General features: G+C 45.3%; 1 protein-coding gene across 1 annotated transcript; it reads right to left on the bottom strand.

Moving 5' to 3' along the window:
* Window positions 1–12,523: 12,523 nt before the first annotated feature.
* Window positions 12,524–16,806, bottom strand: LOC123481707 (coactosin-like protein). The gene is made up of 2 exons (XM_045206458.1): window positions 16,780–16,806; window positions 12,524–12,862 (listed from the first exon to the last, which is right to left on the bottom strand). The coding sequence occupies exons 1-2, from the start codon at window positions 16,804–16,806 to the stop codon at window positions 12,533–12,535; spliced, it is 357 nt and encodes a 118-aa protein (XP_045062393.1). The 3' UTR covers window positions 12,524–12,532.
* Window positions 16,807–19,510: the final 2,704 nt, after the last annotated feature.

Genomic DNA, 19,510 nt, shown 5'->3' on the forward strand with positions numbered 1-19,510 from the left:
TGCTTTCCAACAGGTGGCCAGCTGAAGCAAAATGGTTATTAAAAGCACTACACATTTCATTTTTGTCTACTATGGGACCAGAGGCTGTCAAAACCTGCGGGGGCAATGAGGGGGTGGAGGTATGTTTCAAAGATTTGACCACTTTCTAGAAATGAGGTGGATTACCACCAGTCTCCAATACACAATTCAAGAAATATGTTGATTTTGCTTTTCTAAACATCTGAAGGACTTTCAATCAGACATAGGATCAGTCAGTCTAGCCTTAGCCCAACATCAGCTCAGACAAAAAAATGTTGCTCATTAAAATTCCTATAATTTATCTTTGTAATAATGGATGAGCGAGATTTAGTTAATTTAACATTACTTAAGCAGGCAATGGGACAATGGTCACTGAACTCATTAGCAATTATCCCATTGGCTGTAAACTTATGAGGGGCATTTGTTAGAATAATATCTAAGGGAGTAGATGTTTCAGGGTGTTTAAAGTTGAGGCGAGTTGGTTTACTTATCAGCTGAGTTAGATTTAGCTCTATACAAAAATATTTCGGCCTATCCAATACTGGCATCAACCAATCCAGATTAAGATCACCCACTATTAATAACTTGGATTTAGCATAGTTAGACAGCAGGTCAGACAATTTGCTAAGAGCACATAAGGAGGCCGAGGTAGGGTGATAAACTCCCACTGACATTAGTTGGGGATTATTACCAAGGGCCCCATTTCAAGACTGGACATTCAAATTGCTTGGGGACAGACATGGTAATACACACAGCAACATTCAAGATGTTCTTTATGAATATGGCGACACCCCCACCTCTGCCAGCTCTGTCAGATCTATAAACATGATATCCATTCAGAGACACATCAGAGTCTGGCACAGACTTTTTTAACCAAGTCTCAGCAATTATCAAAATGTCTGCGTTAGTTTGAGATGCCAGAATTACAATATGATCCATTTTCTAAATCAAATTTCTGTCATTTACATGAATCAGTCCAAGGCCACAGCTGCGGGATTTCAGATCAAATGGATGCCTGACCCTGAATTAGCTCTAGAATTGTTCTCATCTATTTGTATCTCTCTGGCAGGCAAACACATCCTTGGTTCTCTATAGAACTTTCAAGGCTAGAAAAACTGACTCTGTAGCTGATTGGCAGCTTTTCAGACAATTGACAAATAGATGCACTTCCTCAATCAACAAAACTAAATCTAGATACTTTCTAAGGTCTAGCTCAGACTCTTCTGGTGATCCGTATACATTTTGGAAAACAGTTAATGCACTGAAGCATGGAAATTGTTCTCCTTCCGTGCCTAAGCAAGTTGTGTCAGACTGACATCATTACTGAGAATAATTAGATAAGTAATCAGTCCGCCAGTCGACTGCCTGCTCCTCTCCCAGCTCAATGGAAGTTCTGTCAACTTCTAGTGAATCTTTGTTTTCATTTCAACAACTTTCTACTTGCTACAATGAAGATGATGGCGCTAAGGAGGGTGCGCGTCTTGCCAGTTCCTGCTTGACTTTGCTTTTTTATGGCAACTATTTTTATTTTTATTTTAGGGGGTAGATCAGCTTTAATATTGCAGATAGATTGTTGCTTCTATCAATGTAATTGTCTGCATCATTTCCAATTCCCCATACATTTTTGTAAAAAAAATATATTGTTGGAAACTGCAGATTTTTTATGGAATATCTACAGTGGGGAAAAAAAGTATTTAGTCAGCCACCAATTGTGCAAGTTCTCCCACTTAAAAAGATGAGAGAGGCCTGTAATTTTCATCATAGGTACACGTCAACTATGACAGACAAATTGAGAAAAAAAATCCAGAAAATCACATTGTAGGATTTTTAATGAATTTATTTGCAAATTATGGTGGAAAATAAGTATTTGGTCACCTACAAACAAGCAAGATTTCTGGCTCTCACAGACCTGGAACTTCTTCTTTAAGAGGCTCCTCTGTCCTCCACTCGTTACCTGTATTAATGGCACCTGTTTGAACTTGTTATCAGTATAAAAGACACCTGTCCACAACCTCAAACAGTCACACTCCAAACTCCACTATGGCCAAGACCAAAGAGATGTCAAAGGACACCAGAAACAAAATTGTAGACCTGCAGCAGACTGGGAAGACTGAATCTGCAATTGGTAAGCAGCTTGGTTTGAAGAAATCAACTGTGGGAGCAATTATTAGGAAATGGAAGACATACAAGACCACTGATAATCTCCCTCGATCTGGGGCTCCACGCAAGATCTCACCCCGTGGGGTCAAAATGATCACAAGAACGGTGAGCAAAAATCCCAGAACCACACGGGGGGACCTAGTGAATGACCTGCAGAGAGCTGGGACCAAAGTAACAAAGCCTACCATCAGTAACACACTACGCCGCCAGGGACTCAAATCCTGCAGTGCCAGACGTGTCCCCTGCTTAAGCCAGTACATGTCCAGGCCCGTCTGAAGTTTGCTAGAGTGCATTTGGATGATCCAGAAGAGGATTGGGAGAATGTCATATGGTCAGATGAAACCAAAATATAACTTTTTGGTATAAACTCAACTCGTCGTGTTTGGAGGACAAAGAATGCTGAGTTGCATCCAAAGAACACCATACCTACTGTGAAGCATGGGGGTGGAAACATCATGCTTTGGGGCTGTTTTTCTGCAAAAGGACCAGGACGACTGATCCGTGTAAAGGAAAGAATGAATGGGGCCATGTATCATGAGATTTTGAGTGAAAACCTCCTTCCATCAGCAAGGGCATTGAAGATGAAACGTGGCTGGGTCTTTCAGCATGACAATGATCCCAAACACACTGCCCGGGCAACGAAGGAGTGGCTTCGTAAGAAGCATTTCAAGGTCCTGGAGTGGCCTAGCCAGTCTCCAGATCTCAACCCCATAGAAAATCTTTGGAGGGAGTTGAAAGTCTGTGTTGCCCAGCGACAGCCCCAAAACATCACTGCTCTAGAGGAGATCTGCATGGAGGAATGGGCCAAAATACCAGCAACAGTGTGTGAAAACCTTGTGAAGACTTACAGAAAACGATTGACCTGTGTCATTGCCAACAAAGGGTATATAACAAAGTATTGAGAAACTTTTGTTATTGACCAAATACTTATTTTCCACCATAATTTGCAAATAAATTCATAAAAAATCCTACAATGTGATTTTATGGAATTTTTTCACATTTTGTCTGTCATAGTTGACGTGTACCTATGATGAAAATTACAGGCCTCTCTCATCTTTTTAAGTTGGAGAACTTGCACAATTGGTGGCTGACTAAATACTTTTTTTCCCCACTGTATATATATATATATTTTAGCATATTTTCCTTCTTTATTATTTTCCCCTAACCCTACCACCCCTCCCTAATTTGAGTAAACTAATGGACAACAATACTTAGGCTTCTCCTTCCAGCTTATACAGTGCATTCGGAAAGTATTCAGACACCTTGACTTTATCCACATTTTGTTACGTTACAGCCTTATTTCTAAAATGAATTCAATTCTTTTTTTCTCTCTCATCAATCTACACACAGTACTCCATAACTACGAAGGAAAAACAGGTTTTTATCAATTTTAGCAAATTTATAAAAATTAAAAAACAGAAATATTACATTTACTTAGGTATTGAGACCCTTTACTCAGTACATTGTTGAAGCACCTTTGGCAGCGATTACAGCCTCGAGTCTTCTTTGATATGACGCTACAAGCTTGGCACACCTGTATTTGGGGAGTTTCTCCCATTCTTCTCTGCTGATCCTCTCAAACTCTGTCAGGTTGGATGGGGAGCGTCGCTGCACAGCTATTTTCAGGTCTCTCCAGAGATGTTAGGTCGGGTTCAAGTCCGGGCTCTGGCTGGGCCACTCAAGGACATTCAGAGACTTGTCCCGAAGCCACTCCTGTGTTGTCTTGGCTGTGTGCTTAGGGCCATTGTCTTGTTGGAAGGTAAACATTCGCCCCAGTCTGAGGTTGTGAGCGCTGTGGAGCATGTTTTCATCAAGGATCTCTCTGTACTTTGCTCCGTTCATCTTTCCCTCGATCCTGACTAGTCTCCCATTCCCTGCCACTGAAAAACATCCCGACAGCATGATGCTGCCACCACCATGCTTCAACGTAGGTATGGTGCCAGGTTTCCTCCAGATGCGACGCTTGGCATTCAGGCCAAAGATTTCAATCTTGGTTTCATCAGACCAGAGAATCTTGTTCGTCATGGTCTGAGAGTCCTTTAGGTGCCTTTTGACAAACTCCAAGCAGGCTGTGAAGGCCTGATTGGTGGTGTGCTGCAGAGATGGTTGTCCTTATGGAAGGTTCTCCCATCTATACAGAGGAACTCTGGTGCTCTGTTAGAGTGACCATCAGGTTCTTGGTCAATCAAGTTGTAGAAACATCTCAAGGATGATCATTAGAAACAGGATGCACCTGAGCTCAATTTGGAGTCTCATAGAAAAGGATCTGAATGCTTATGTAAATAAGGTATTTCCGTTTTTTATTTGAAATGAATTTGGAACATTTCCAAAAAACTGTTTTCGCTTTGTCATTATGGGGTATTGTGTGTAGATTGATGAGGAAAATGTTTATTCAATCCATTTCAGAATAAGGCTGTAACTTAACAAAATTGGGATAAAGAGAAGGGGTCTGAATACTTTCCAAAATCTCTGTACGTAGCCTATACAGCATATCAACCAGCAAGACAGTCAGGCAGTAAATATAGATTTAATGTGCATACATTGGCTATTGGGAGGCAGATTTCCTTTTTCAGCAACTCATCATCAAACAAAATGCTGATAGCTTTGACTGTTCAAACACCTTCCTAATATTGAGTTGCACCCACTTTTGCCCTCATAACAGCCTCAATTCTTCGGGGCATGGACTCGAAAGCGTTCCACAGGGATGCTGGCCCATGTTGACTTCATTGTTTCCCACAGTTCTTGACACACTCAAACCGGTGCGCCTGGCACCTACTAAAATACCCTGTTCAAAGGCACTTAAATATTTCGTCTTGCCCATTCACCCTCTGAATGGCACACATACACAATCCATGTCTCAACAGTCACAAGGCTTAAAAATCCTTCTTTAACCTGTCTCTTCCCCTTCATCTACACTGATTGAAGTAGATTTAACAAGTGACATCAATAAGGGATCATATAGCTTTCACCTGGTTTCAACTGGTCAGTCTATGTCATGGAAAGAGGATGTGTTCCTAATTTTTGTACACTCAGTGTAAGTCAAAACTGTAACTAGGCCACTCATGAACATTCAACGACGTCTTGGTAAGCAACTCTATTGTATGTTTGGCCTTGACTTTTAGGTTATTCTTGCTGAAAGGTGAATTTGTCTCCCAGTGTCTGTTGGAAAGTAGACTGAACCAGGTTTTTCCCCAGGATTTGCTTAGCTCTATTCTGTTTATTTTTATCCCCCCAAAAACATCATTGCCGATGACAAGCATACCCATAACACGATGCAGCCATCACCATGGTTGAGTGGTACTCAGTGATGTGTTGTGTTGGATGTGCCCCAAACATAACACTGTGTATTCAGGACATAAAGTTAATTTCTTTGCCACATTTTTTTGCATTTTTACTTTAGTGCCTTGTTGCAAACAGGATGCATGTTTTGGAATATTTTTATTCTGTACAGGCTTCCTTCTTTTCACTCTGTCATTTAGGTTAGTATATGTTATTGATCCTTCCTCAGTTTTATCCTATTACAGCCGTTAAACTGTTTTAAGTCACCATTTGCCTCATGGTGAAATCCCTGAGCGGTTTCCTTCCTCTCCGGCAACTGAGTTAGGAAGGACGCCTGTATCTTCGTATTGACTGAGTGTAAAGTGTTATAACTTCACCATGCTCAAAGGGATATTCAATGTCTGCTTTTTTTTGTGTCTTTTTCCCCCCATCTACCAATAGGTGCCCTTATTCAATTTGTGTTTGAAATTCACTGCTCCACTGACGGACCTTACAGATACAGTGCCTTCAGAAAGTATTCACACCCCTTGACTTTTTCCACATTTTGTTGTGTTACAAAGTGGGATTAATTGTAATTTTTGGTCAAAGATCTCCACCAAATTTCCTTAATATCAAAGTTAATGAAAAATTAAATACTACTATATCTTGATTAGTTAAGTATTTCATCCCCCTGAGTCAATAGATGTTAGAACCAAACACCTTTGGCAGAGATTACAGCTGTGAGTCTTTTTGGGTAAGTCTAAGAGTTTAGCACACCTGAATTGTACAAAATTTGCCAATAATTCTTACAAAAACTCTTCAAGCTCTGTCAAGTTAGATGTTGATAATTGCTAGACAGACATTTTCAAGTCTTGCCATTGATTTTCAAGCCGATTTAAGTCAAAACTGTAACTAGGCCACTCAGGGACGTTCAATGTCATCTTGGTAAGCAACTCCAGTGTAGTTGGTGTAATTAGTAACTCACCGTGCTCAAAAGGATATTAATTGTCTCCTTTTTTTTACCCATCTAACAATAGGTGCCCTTCTTAGCGAGGCATTGGAAAGCCTCCCTGATCTTTGTGCTTGAATCTGTGCTTGAAATCCACTGTTCGACTGAGGGACCTTACAGATAATTGTCTGTGTGTGTGATGTGTGATTTGAAGGAGTCAGGCGCAGGAGGGCAAATCACAGAATAAAATGTTTATTCAGAACACAGTGGTACGCAGCAATGCGTCAAACACTTCAGTGTGGAAAACAGGGGCACTGGAAAACAACAAAGCACACGGGTGAAAATAACCTGGCGATACAAAATAACAAAGAGCGCCACCGAGCTAATCGAACCTCCACAATAAACAATCACAAACAAAGACAATGCCGAAGCCTGCCCGAAGAAGGAGAGGAGGCAGCCTCGGAGGAAGTCATGACTGTACCCCCCCCCCCCCTTGACGCGCAGCTCCAACAGCACGCCGACACAGGCCTCGGGGACGACCAGGAGGACGCGGAGCAGGCGACGGTGGAAATCCTGCGACAGGGAGGTCTCAAGGATATATCTCACCGGGACCCAGCACCGCTCCTCCGGACCGCACCCTCTCAATTTACGAGGTACTGAAGGCCCCCCAGCCGACGCCTCGAATCCAGGATGGAACGGACGGGGTACGCCGGGGCACCCTCGATGTCCAGAGGGGGTGGAGGGACCTCTCGCACCTCAGACTCCTGGAGCGGACCAGCCACCACCGGCCTGAGGAGAGACACATGGAGCCAGGGGTTAATAAGGTAATATGGAGGGAGTAATAACCTATATGTAACCACGTTTTATCCTCCTCAGGACTTTGAACGGCCCCACAAACCGCAGGCTCAGCTTCCGGCAGGGCAGGCGGAGAGGCAGATTCCGGGACAAGAGCCAGACCCGATCACCCGGTACCTAGACCGGGGCCTCACTGCGGTGGCAGTCAGCGTTGGCCTTCTGGCGACGCACGGCGCGCTGGAAGTGGACGTGAGCAGCGTTCCACATCCCCTCCGTGCGCCGAAACCAGTCATCCACCGCAGGAGCCTCGGTCTTGCTCTGATGCCATGGTGCCAGAACCGGCTGATAACCTAAAAAAATTTGAAATGGTGTTAGGTTAGTGGAGGAGTGGCGGAGAGAGTTCTGGGCATATTCGGCCCATGACAAGAACACAGACCACTCCCCCGGCCAGTCTTGGCAGTAGGACCGCAGGAACCTACCCACATCCTGATTCACCCGTTCCACCTGTCTATTACACTTGGGGTGAAAACCAGAGGTCAGGCTGACCGAGACCCCCAGACGTTCCATGAATGCCTTCCAGACCCTGGATGTGAACTGGGGACCCCAGTCAGACACTATGTCCTCTGGAACCCCGTAGTACACAGGGCCTCCACATTCTGCAGGGCCTTGGGGAGACCGGGCAGAGAAAGTAGGCGGCAGGCTTTGGAAAAGCGGTCCACAACGACCAGGATGGTCGTGTTACCTTTAGAAAGGGGAAGATCAGTAAGGAAGTCAACACACAAGTGGGACCATGGCCGTTGTGGAACTGGTAAGGGCTGTAACTTACCCACTGGGAGGTGCCTAGGTGCCTTACTCTGGGTGCACACCGAGCAGGAGGAGACATGTACCCTCACGTCCTTAGCCAAGGTAGGCCACCAGTACTTTCCGGTCAGGCAGCGCACTGTACGACCGATACCTGGGTGACCAGAGGAGGGGGACATGTGTGCCCAATAGATCAGACGTTCACGGACAAGAGAAGGCATGTACTGCAGCCCAGCTGAACACTGAGGTGGAGATGGCTCTGTGCGTAACACCGCTCTATGTCCGCGTCCATCGCCCATACTACCGGCGCCACAATGCCGGGTGTTTTGCCCCCTCGAGCCAGTGCCTCCACACGGTCAGGGCTCGGAGAACAGCCAACAGCTCCCAATCACCAAGGTCTTGGTTCTGCTCTGCCGGGCTGAGCTTCTTGGATGGTGTGCCCGAGCATTGAGATGGGAGAGCGCCTATCCCTACCTCGGACGCATCCACCTCCACTACCAATGGTAGTGATGGATCGGGATGGGCCAGTACCGGGGCTGAGGTGAACAGAACCCTCAGGTTACTGAAGGCCCTGTCAGCTTCAGCAGACCAGTGGAACCGGGACGGCCCACCCTTCCACAGAGATGTGATGGGAGCTGCAACCTTGCCAAAAGCCCCGGATAAACCTCCGCTAGTAGTTGGTAAAGCCAATAAAGCGCTGCACCTCCTTAACCGTGGTTGTAGTCGGCCAATTACGCACGGCTGAAATGCGATCTCCTTCCATCTCCACACCTGAGGTGGTAATGCGGTATCCGAGGAAGGAGACAGACTTTTGGAAAAATAGGCACTTTTCTGCCTTGGCATAAAGGTCATGTTCCATCAGTCGGGCCAGCATTTTGCGATCCAGGGACACATGCTCGGCGCGTGTAGCAGAATACACCAGAATGTAATCGATGTAGACCACTACACCACGACCAAGCATGTCCTGAAACACCTCGTTCACAAAGGGACTGGAAAACTGATGGAGCATTCATCAAACCGTAAGGCATCACCAGGTATTCGTAATGCCCCATGGTTGTGCTGAATGCTGTCTTCCACTTGTCCCCTTCTCGGACACGCACCAAGTTGTGCGCACTACGGAGATCAAATTTTGTGAAGAAGCGCGCCCCATGCATTGACTCGATCACAGATGGAATGAGGGGTAGAGGATAACTATAACGTATTGTACCCTTGTTCAGTGCTCGGTAATCAATGCAAGCGCGCAGACCTCCGTTTTTTTCTTCTTCACAAAAAATAAACTTGAGGAGGCGGGCGAAGTGGAGGGACTTATGAACCCCTGGCGCAGGGACTCAGAGACATATGTCTCCATAGCCTCCGTTTCAGCCTGCGACAGGGGATACACATGACTCCTGGGAGGCACACCGTCTACCCGGAGGTTTATCACGCAATCCCCCGCTCAATGAGGTGGTAATTTGGTCGCCTGAGTTTTGGAAAACGCGTGGGCCAAATCGAAGTATTCGGGGGGAATGAGCACGGTGGAGGTAGTCTTGATTCTCCACCGTGGTTGCACCAACGGAAAAACTTAGACACCTACCCTGACACTCTTGCGACCACCCCGTGAGAACCCTCTGCGGCCATGAGAAGGTGGGGTTGTGTAGTGCTACCAGGGAAGACCTAACACAACAGGGAAATCAGGAGACTCAATACTAAAAAAAGTAACTTGCTCTCGATGAGTTTTGTGCGTAACCATAGTGACTGGTGCTGTAACTTCCCTAACGAACCCGGACCCTAATGGTCGACTGTCAAATGCTCTGATGGGGAGTGGAATGGATAGGGGAACCAATGTAATGCGTAGACTATGTGCAAATGACCTTTCCATAAAGTTCCCAGCTGCGCCTGAATCGACCAGCGCATTATACTGGGGAACTACTGTGTAATCAGGAAAGTGGATGTGTAGGGTACATTGCGCAGAAGAGGGCTCTGAACGAGTGTGGGTGTTCGATACCTGGGGTGAGAGTGCCCTGTCTGCTGCCTCCAGACCCAAAAGAACGCTGAAGACAGCATGCAGGAGAAGGTCCTCTCGCTCCACGAGAGTGACACTGGCACTGTCGTCATCCCCCCCCCCCCCGGATCGCCGCTCCACCCAGCTCCATCAGCTCGTGATCCGGGTTGGGGGGTGGTGAACGGGCATGCCCCTTCCAGGACCCTCTAGCAGCCAGCAGATTGTCCAACCGGATGTCCACCAGTTGATTGAAGTACAACAAAGCCTATTCCCCCTCAGGAGACTAAAAAGATTTGGCATGGGTCCTCAGATCCTCAAAAAATTCTACAGCTGCACCATCGAGAGCATCCTGACTGGTTGCATCACCGCCTGGTATGGCAACTGCTTGGCCTCTGACCGCAAGGCACTACAGAGGGTAGTGCGTACGGCCCAGTACATCACTGGGGCAAAGCTCCCTGCCATCCAAGACCTCTATACCAGGCGGTGTCAGAGGAAGGCCCTCAAAATTGTCAAAGACTCCAGCCACCCTAGTCATAGACTGTTCTCTCTGCTACCGCACGGCAAGCGGTACCGGAGTGCCAAGTCTAGGTCCAAAAGACTTCTCAACAGCTTCTACCCACAAGCCATAAGACTCCTGAACAGCTAATCATGGCTACCCGGACTATTTGCACTGCCCCCCCACCCCATCCTTTTTACGCTGCTGCTACTCTGTTAAGTATTTATGCATAGTCACTTTAACTCTACCCACATGTACATATTACCTCAACTACCTCAACTAGCCGGTGCCCCCCGCACATTGACTCTGCACCGTTACCCCCCTGTATATATAGCCTCCCTACTGTCACTTTATTTTACTTCTGCTCTTTGTTTTTCTCAACACTTTTTTTTTTTTTTTTTGTTGTCTTATTCTTACTTTTTTGTTTAAAATAAACGCACTGTTGGTTAAGGGCTGTAAGTAAGCATTTCACTGTAATGTCTGCACTTGTTGTATTCGGCGCATGTGACCAATAAAATTTGATTTGATTTGATTTGAACATGGTGTCCTGGCAGGCTAGCTCCCTTCTCTCGTAGATGCCACCGGAAGTGGTCGATGAGGGCCCGCTCGTTTCACCCGAACCCAGCCACTAGAGTCCGAAACTCCAGGGCAAAGTCCTGCACGGTCCTCGTCCCCTGCCTCAGGTGGACCAGCCGTTCACCCGCATCTCTACCTTAGGGCGGGTGGTCGAAGACTGACCGGAAGAGGCAAGCGAACTCCCCGTAGTTGTCCAACGCGGCTCCTCCTTCACTTCAAACCACGTTGGCCCACTCCAGGGCTTTCGCTGAGAGGCAGGAGACGAGGGCGGACACCGTCTCCTGCTCCGATGGAGCCGGGCTGACGGTGGTGAAATAGAGGTCCAGCTGCAGGAGGAATCCCTGGCAGTGGGCAGCTGTCCCGTCATACTCCCTTGGTCGGGATAGTTGAATCCCTCTGGGTGCTGGGGCGTGGGTGGCTGGATCCGGTCGCTCAGCTGGTCTCGATTGATCGGGTCCTCTCCTCTCCATCGCTTCTATCAAGCTGGCTAGCATATCAGAATGCTCCTGGACCTGTGCCACGACTCCTGGCATGTTCGCTTCTCCTGCTGACTCCATGTTGAGGTGTGTGATTCTGTTATGTGTGATTTGAAGGAGTCAAGCGCAGGAGGGCAAATCACAGAACAAAAGGTTTATTCCAAACACAGTAGTACGCAGCAATGCGTCAAACACTTCAGTGTGGAAAACAGGCGCACTGAAAAAAAACGAAGCACCCGGATGAAAATAACCCGGCGATACAAAATAACAAAGAGCGCCACCGAGCTAATCGAACCTCCACAATAAACAATCACACACAAAGACAAGGGGGCAGAGGGAACACTTATACAGGTACTGATGAGGGGATATGAACCAGGTGTGTGTAATAAACAAGACAAAACAAATGGAATGATAAATAATAATATACCATTTAGCAGACGCTTTTATCCAAAGCGACTTACAGTCATGTGTGCATACATTTTTACGTATGGGTGGTCCCGGGGATCGAACCCACTACCCTGGCGTTACAAGCGCCATGCTCTACCAATTGAGCTACAGAGGACCACATTATTGACCAATGATGCATGTTTGGACTACAACCACAGAGGAAGATACAGTAAAAGCACAATGATGATAAGTCCAATCATATAGAGACAAAGAGAATCCTTCTGCCATTCTGACATACAGTACAGTAACGTGTCTTTTCCAGTTGTAACACAAACACAGCACCCCAGGTTGAGATAGTTCTAAATGTTGCGCCTTAGCTGAGATGAGAGTGAGATGATGCACAGTACAGTAGATAATCAACCATGACCTGACTGGTAAGAGGGCTGAGGATAGGACTGTAGGCATATGTCTGAGTGTGTCTCAATGTGCTTTTTTGTGTTGCTGTTGTGTTGATGTGTTTATCTGTGTGTGCATGTGTGTATATCCCCCCTTCTCTCTCTCATCCAGGCATGAAGACCCCTCCCTCCCCCAAAAGGTAGCAGCCCCTCCCCTGCCCCGCACTGGTGGACTTTGCTTTACTCTCCCTGGGCGTCATAGTTCGCCCCGCCTGCCTTCTTCAGCTCAGTGCGAATGTAGTCCTCCTCTAGCTCACGAGCATCACTGATCATGAACTCCTTGGCAAAGTTCTGGACAATATCTTTCACCAGTGTCTTGTCAGTGCTGATCTTGGCACGCTGCAGGCCGCTCACATTTTCCCCTATCCAGGTTATGAGGGTGAACTTGGCCCGCTTGCTCATGGCATCACCCGTTGTGATCCGCACAAAGCCAAAGAGACGCACATCATCTGTTGCTCTGTGTCTCAGGTGTATCGTTGGGCGGAGCAGGCTGACTTCCTCCTGCAGGGTCTGAATGAGCAGCGTCGATGAGATGAGGAGCGGCAGTGGCTAGAAGGCCGGTGACGCCAAACGCCGAAGCCTGCCCGAACAAGGACATGAGGCAGCCTCGTAGGAAGTCGTGACAGTCTCGGGCACAGAGATGGGATAGTCATTCAAAATTCATGTTAAACACTAGTGAGTCAATGCAACTTATTATGTGACTTGTTAAGCAAATTTTTACTTGACTGAAGACATTTCAGCTGTTCATTTGTTATTAATTTGTCAAAATGAAATGAAACTTTGACATTATGGGGTATTTTGTGTAGATCAGTGACAAAAAACTATTTCTCAAAAACCTAGAGTGTCAAATACAAATTAATAGTTTGAAGTGTTTCCATTATCCATTTGGGCACATTGCGCATTAATAAATTGGCGACAGCCTTTTTGCCCTCCCACCTTCCCGTTTCATGTCTGATAGCCCACAAAAGCCAGCATGGATAGAATGCAAGAATTGACTAACGCTGTATTTGTATCCAGCCAACCAGAAAAGGAAGGTGAAGCAATTCAGGCATTCTTGAAAGTCAAGACAATTATTGTCCTGCAAAGAAACATAATTGTTTATAGTGGAAAAATAGATTTAGCAAGTTGTAGGCATTTAAAATGTAATTTGGAGTGGAGCTTTATAGTTACGTGATGAGATAGATTCTCCTCCTCTCTAATTTATGGCAGAGTGTTAAGGCGTCAAGACCGGCACAGCCCCCCCAACCCCCCCACCCCCCTGTGGGTAAGAGAGTCTGGTTGTTGTCAGCCATTTGCCAATCTGATGTGAGGCCTTTGATCCTCACCGAGGGAGAGTCATGACAGTAGTGAGTGTTGCAACCGAGGACAGACATTTTTTATACGCTATGCACTTCAGCACTCGGTGGTCCCGTTCTGTGAGCTTGTGTGACCTAACACTTCGCGGCTGAGCAGTTGTTGCTCCTAGAAGTTTCCACTTCACAATAACAGCACTTACAGTTGACCTGGGCAGCTCTAGCAGGGCAGAAATTTGACGAACTGACTTGTTGGAAAGGTGGTAACCTATGACGGTGCCATGTTGAAAGTCACTGACCTCTTCAGTTAGGCCATTCTACTGCCAATGTTTGTCTACACATGGCTGTGTGCTTGATTTTATACACCTGTCAGCAACAGATGTGGCTGAAATAGGCAAATCCACTAATTTGAAGGGGTGTCACATACTTTTGTATATACTGTATAGTGTATATGACACCAATAACAATGACATTACAGTCTGGAAGCAGGCAGTGGTCAAACTTAAATCCACAGACAAGGCAACAACTCTTGAGAATTCAGTCATTTTGTTTGTGAGCCTGATCTTCCTTCATTTCAGTTTGATAGGTTACTTGCACTAGGAGAGCAGTACAATTTTTTATTTTTTGTCATTTAGCAGACGCTCTTATCCAGAGCTACTTACAGTTAGTGAGTGCTTACATTATTTATTTATTTTTCATACTGGCCCCCCGTGGGAATCGAACCCACAACCCTGGCGTTGTAAACGTCATTTTCTACCAACTGAGCTACAGTGGGGAAAAAAAGTATTTAGTCAGCCACCAATTGTGCAAGTTCTCCCACTTAAAAAGATGAGAGAGGCCTGTAATTTTCATCATAGGTACACGTCAACTATGACAGAGAAAATGAGGAAAAAAAATCCAGAAAATCACATTGTAGGATTTTTAATGAATTTATTTGAAAAATTATGGTGGAAAATAAGTATTTGGTCAATAACAAAAGTTTCTTAATACTTTGTTATATACCCTTTGTTGGCAATGACACAGGTCAAACGTTTTCTGTAAGTCTTCACAAGGTTTTCACACACTGTTGCTGGTATTTTGGCCCATTCCTCCATAAAGATCTCCTCTAGAGCAGTGATGTTTTGGGGCTGTCGCTGGGCAATACGGACTTTCAACTCCCGCCAAAGATTTTCTATGGGGTTGAGATCTGGAGACTGGCTAGGCCACTCCAGGACCTTGAAATGCTTCTTACGAAGCCACTCCTTCGTTGCCCGGGCGGTGTGTTTGGGATCATTGTCATGCTGAAAGACCCAGCCACGTTTCATCTTCAATGCCCTTGCTGATGGAAGGAGGTTTTCACTCAAAATCTCATGATACATGGCCCCATTCATTCTTTCCTTTACACGGATCAGTCGTCCTGGTCCCTTTGCAGAAAAACAGCCCCAAAGCATGATGTTTCCACCCCCATGCTTCACAGTAGGTATGGTGTTCTTTGGATGCAACTCAGCATTCTTTGTCCTCCAAACACGACGAGTTGAGTTTTTACCAAAATGTTATATTTTGGTTTCATCTGACATTCTCCCAATCCTCTTCTGGATCATCCAAATGCACTCTAGCAAACTTCAGACGGGCCTGGACATGTACTGGCTTAAGCAGGGGGACACGTCTGTACTGCAGGATTTGAGTCCCTGGCAGCGTAGTGTGTTACTGATGGTAGGCTTTGTCACTTTGGTCCCAGCTCTCTGCAGGTCATTCACTAGGTCCCCCCGTGTGGTTCTGGGATTTTTGCTCACCGTTCTTGTGATCATTTTGACCCCACAGGGTGAGATCTTGCGTGGAGCCCCAGATCGAGGGAGATTATCAGTGGTCTTGTATGTCTTCCATTTCCTAATAATTGCTCCCACAGTTGATTTCTTCAAACCAAGCTGCTTACCTATTGCAGATTCAGTCTTCCCAGCCTGGTGCAGGTCTACAATTTTGTTTCTGGTGTCCTTTGACAGCTCTTTGGTCTTGGCCATAGTGGAGTTTGGAGTGTGACTGTTTGAGGTTGTGGACAGGTGTCTTTTATACTGATAACAAGTTCAAACAGGTGCCATTAATACAGGTAACGAGTGGAGGACAGAGGAGCCTCTTAAAGAAGAAGTTACAGGTCTGTGAGAGCCAGAAATCTTGCTTGTTTGTAGGTGACCAAATACTTATTTTCCACCATAATTTGCAAATAAATTCATTAAAAATCCTACAATGTGATTTTCTGGATTTTTTTTCCTCATTTTGTCTGTCATAGTTGACGTGTACCTATGATGAAAATTACAGGCCTCTCTCATCTTTTTAAGTGGGAGAACTTGCACAATTGGTGGCTGACTAAATACTTTTTTTCCCCACTGTACATCCCTGCCAGCCTTTCCCTCCACTACCCTGGACGACGCTGGGCCAATTGTGCGCCGCCCCATAGTATTTCCAATGACCCAAGGAGTACCTTTAACAACTGGCTTGTAATGCCATAGTCTGTTCTGGACTTGGGGACTGTGAAGAGACCTCTGGTGGCATGTCTTGTGGGGTATGCATGGGTGTCCTGCATGGGTGAGCCAGTGGTTCAAACAGACAGCTCGGTGCAGTCTCTCAAATACAAGTAGTGATGAATTCAATCTCTCCTCCATTTTGAGCCAGGAGAGATTGACATGCTAATGTTAGCTCTCTGTGTACATCCAAGGGCCAGCCGTGCTGCCCTGTTCTGAGCAAATTGCAAGTCCCTCTTTGTGGCACCTGACCACATGACTGAACAGTAGTCCAGGTGTGACAAAACTAGGGCCTGTAGCACCTGCCTTGTTGATAGTGCTGTTAAGAATGCAGAGCAGTTCTTCATTATGGACAAACTTCTCGGCATCCTAGCTACTGATGTATCATTATGTTTTGACCATAACAGTTTACAATCCAGGGTTACTCCAAGCAGTTTAGTCACCTCAACCTGCTCAATTTCCACATTATTCATTACAAGATTTAGTTGAGGTTTAGGGTTTAGTGAATGATTTGACCCAAATACAATGCTTTTAGTTTTTGAAATATTTAGGACTAACTTATTTCTTGCCACCCCATTCTGAAACTAACTGCAGCTCCTTGTTAAGTGTTGCAATCATTTCAGTCGCTGTAGTAGCTGACCTGTATGTCGTTACAAACCAGTAGCATGGCGTTAGTAAGATTGAAAAAAGTAAGGGGCCTGGACAGCTGCCCTGGGGAATTCCTGATTCTACCTGGATGTTCTTGGAGAGGCTTCCATTAAAGAACACCCTCTATATTCTGTTAGACAAGTATTTCTTTATCCACATTATAGCAGGGGGTGTAAATCCATAACACATACACTACCGGTCAAAGTTTTAGAACACCTACTCATTCAAGGGTTTTTCTTTATTTTTACTATTTTCTACATTGTAGAATAATAGTGAAGACATCAACACTATGAAATGACACATATGGAATAATGTAGTAACCAAATAATTGTTAAACAAATCAAAATATATTTTATATTTGAGATTCTTCAAATAGCCGCCCTTTGCCTTGATGACAGCTTTGCACACACTTGGCATTCTCTCAACCAGCTTCATGAGGTAGTCACCTGGAATGCATTTCAATTAACAGGTGTGGCTTCTTAAAAGTTAATTTGTGGAATTTTTTTCCTTCTTAATGCGTTTGAGCCAATCAGTTGTGTTGTGAAAAGGTAGGGGGGGTATACAGAAGATAGCCCTATTTGGTAAAAGACAAAGTCAATATTATGGCAAGAACAGCTCAAATAAGCAAAGAGAATAGACAGTCCATCATCACTTTAAGACATGAAGGTCAGTCAATATCGAAAATGTCAAGAACTTTGAAAGTTTCTTCAAGTGCAGTCGCAAAAACCATCAAGCGCTATGATGAAACTGGCTCTCATGAGGACCGCCAAAGGAATGCAAGACCCAGAGTTACCTCTGCTGCAGAGGATAAGTTCATTAGAGTTACCAGCCTCAGAAATTGCAGTCCAAATAAATGCTTCACAGAGTTCAAGAAACAGACACATCTCAACATCAACTGTCAGGCCTTCATGGTCGAATTGCTGCAAAGAAATCACTACTAAAGGACACCAATAAGAAGAAGAGACTTGCTTGGGCTAAGAAACATGAGCAATGGACATTAGATTGGTGGAAATGTATCCTTTGGTCTGGCGTCCAAATTGGAGATTATTTGTTCCAACCGCTGTGTCTTTGTGAGACGCGATGTGTTTGAACAGATGATTTCTGCATGTATATTTCCCACCGTAATGCATGGAGCATATGTTATGGTGTGGAGGTGCTTTGCTGTTGACACTGTCCGTGATTTATTTAGAGTTGAAGGCACATTTAACCAGCTATGCTACCACAGCATTCTGCAGCGATACGCCATCCCATCTGGTTAGGGCTTAGTGGTACTATCAGTTGTTTTTCAACAGGACAATGACCCAATACACCTCCAGGCTGTGTAAGGGCTATTTTACCAAGAAGGAGAGTGATGGAGTGTTGCATCAGATGACCTGGCTTCCACAATCCCCCGACCATGGTTTGACACAGGCATCTGTAGGTCTTTGTTGGTCAGGTGTGTCATTTCATTAGCCTGGGGCTAAGCAGCAGTAAAATAACAGTAGCGATGCTATATACAAGGGGTACCAGTACAGGGGGTACTAACCTGTGTGGGGGCACAGGTTAGTCAATACAAGGACTTCACAGTGCACTAACCAAAGCAAGGCCTTGAGTAAACGTTGAACATGGCATGACATAACAGTCTCTTTCTAACCTGCATTCTAACTATTAATTTAGTGAAAAGATTAACATTGTAGCTAGACCTGCATTGTAACTACTAATGTAGTGAAAATACCTGCATTGTAACTACTAATGTAGTGAAAATACCTGCATTGTAACTACTAATGTAGTGAAAATACCTGCATTGTAACTACTAATGTAGTGAAAATACCTGCATTGTAACTACTAATGTAGTGAAAATACCTGCATTGTAACTACTAATGTAGTGAAAATAACTGCATTGTAACCAGGGGCGGTGTGTTCATTAGGGCGATATGGGCGACGCACTGCCAAACGGGAAAAGCAAGGGATTTTTTTTCTAATCAATTATATCACGGCAACAGTAGTTATCAGTGTTCTAATCTAGACGTCTGATCTGCCACTAAATGTCCAATCAGGCTAAAGTCGTGCTTCAAATGGCCCCGCCCGTTTTGGGGCGATTTCAGTCAGGTTGAAAATCGCCCAGAAGTCTCTCATAGCCTCTCATGTAAAATCTTTTTTTTTCAAATATCAGAGCTTTCAATACAATCTCTATGGGTTTCTGAGGGCTTGCACTTACGCGCTTTCGTCATACGTAACATAACCATGAACGTAACTAAGAAAAGAGCGGGTAGCAGCGTCAATCAATTCACGTACTACTATCAAGATGGCTAGCGTTCAGTGCAACTCGATTGTCTCTTTGAAAGAAGTTCACATCAAAGACCATTCAAAACGAGCTACTGGAGTGTATGCTAGCGGTCATGAGGGAACATATTGTGGAGGAGGTGAAGTCGGCGAACTTCGTAGCTATCCAAGCTGACGAGACCACGGACGTTTCTACACAGACACAGCTGGTGCTGAGGTACAACCACAAAGTGTAGGAGCGCTTTTTTGAGTTCCTTCCCATCTCGGAATCAACCTCAGTCTCAATCGCCAGTGTGCTTTTGGAGAGACTGAACGGTCTTTTTGCCGACGACGAGAAAGTCAAACTCATTGCGCAAGCTTACGATGGAGCCAGTGTGATGAGGCGAGAGAAGGCTGGTGTGCAGCAAAAGGTACGTGAGCATTTCAAGAATGCCCATTACGTGCATTGCTATGTGCATCAG

Source organism: Coregonus clupeaformis, chromosome 23 (assembly GCF_020615455.1).
Source record: "Coregonus clupeaformis isolate EN_2021a chromosome 23, ASM2061545v1, whole genome shotgun sequence".
In the NCBI taxonomy this organism is placed as follows: Eukaryota; Metazoa; Chordata; class Actinopteri; order Salmoniformes; family Salmonidae; genus Coregonus; species Coregonus clupeaformis.

What these genes read in the sequence shown, in the direction of transcription:
- LOC123481707 (XM_045206458.1), bottom strand. Translation starts at nt 16,806, where the DNA reads ATGCTACTGGTTTGTAACGACATACAG. An exon ending in TGGTTTGTAACGACATACAG is followed by an intron (nt 12,863 to 16,779) that starts GTCAGCTACTAC and finishes CTGCTCATTCAG; the next exon opens with ACCCTGCAGGAGGAAGTCAG.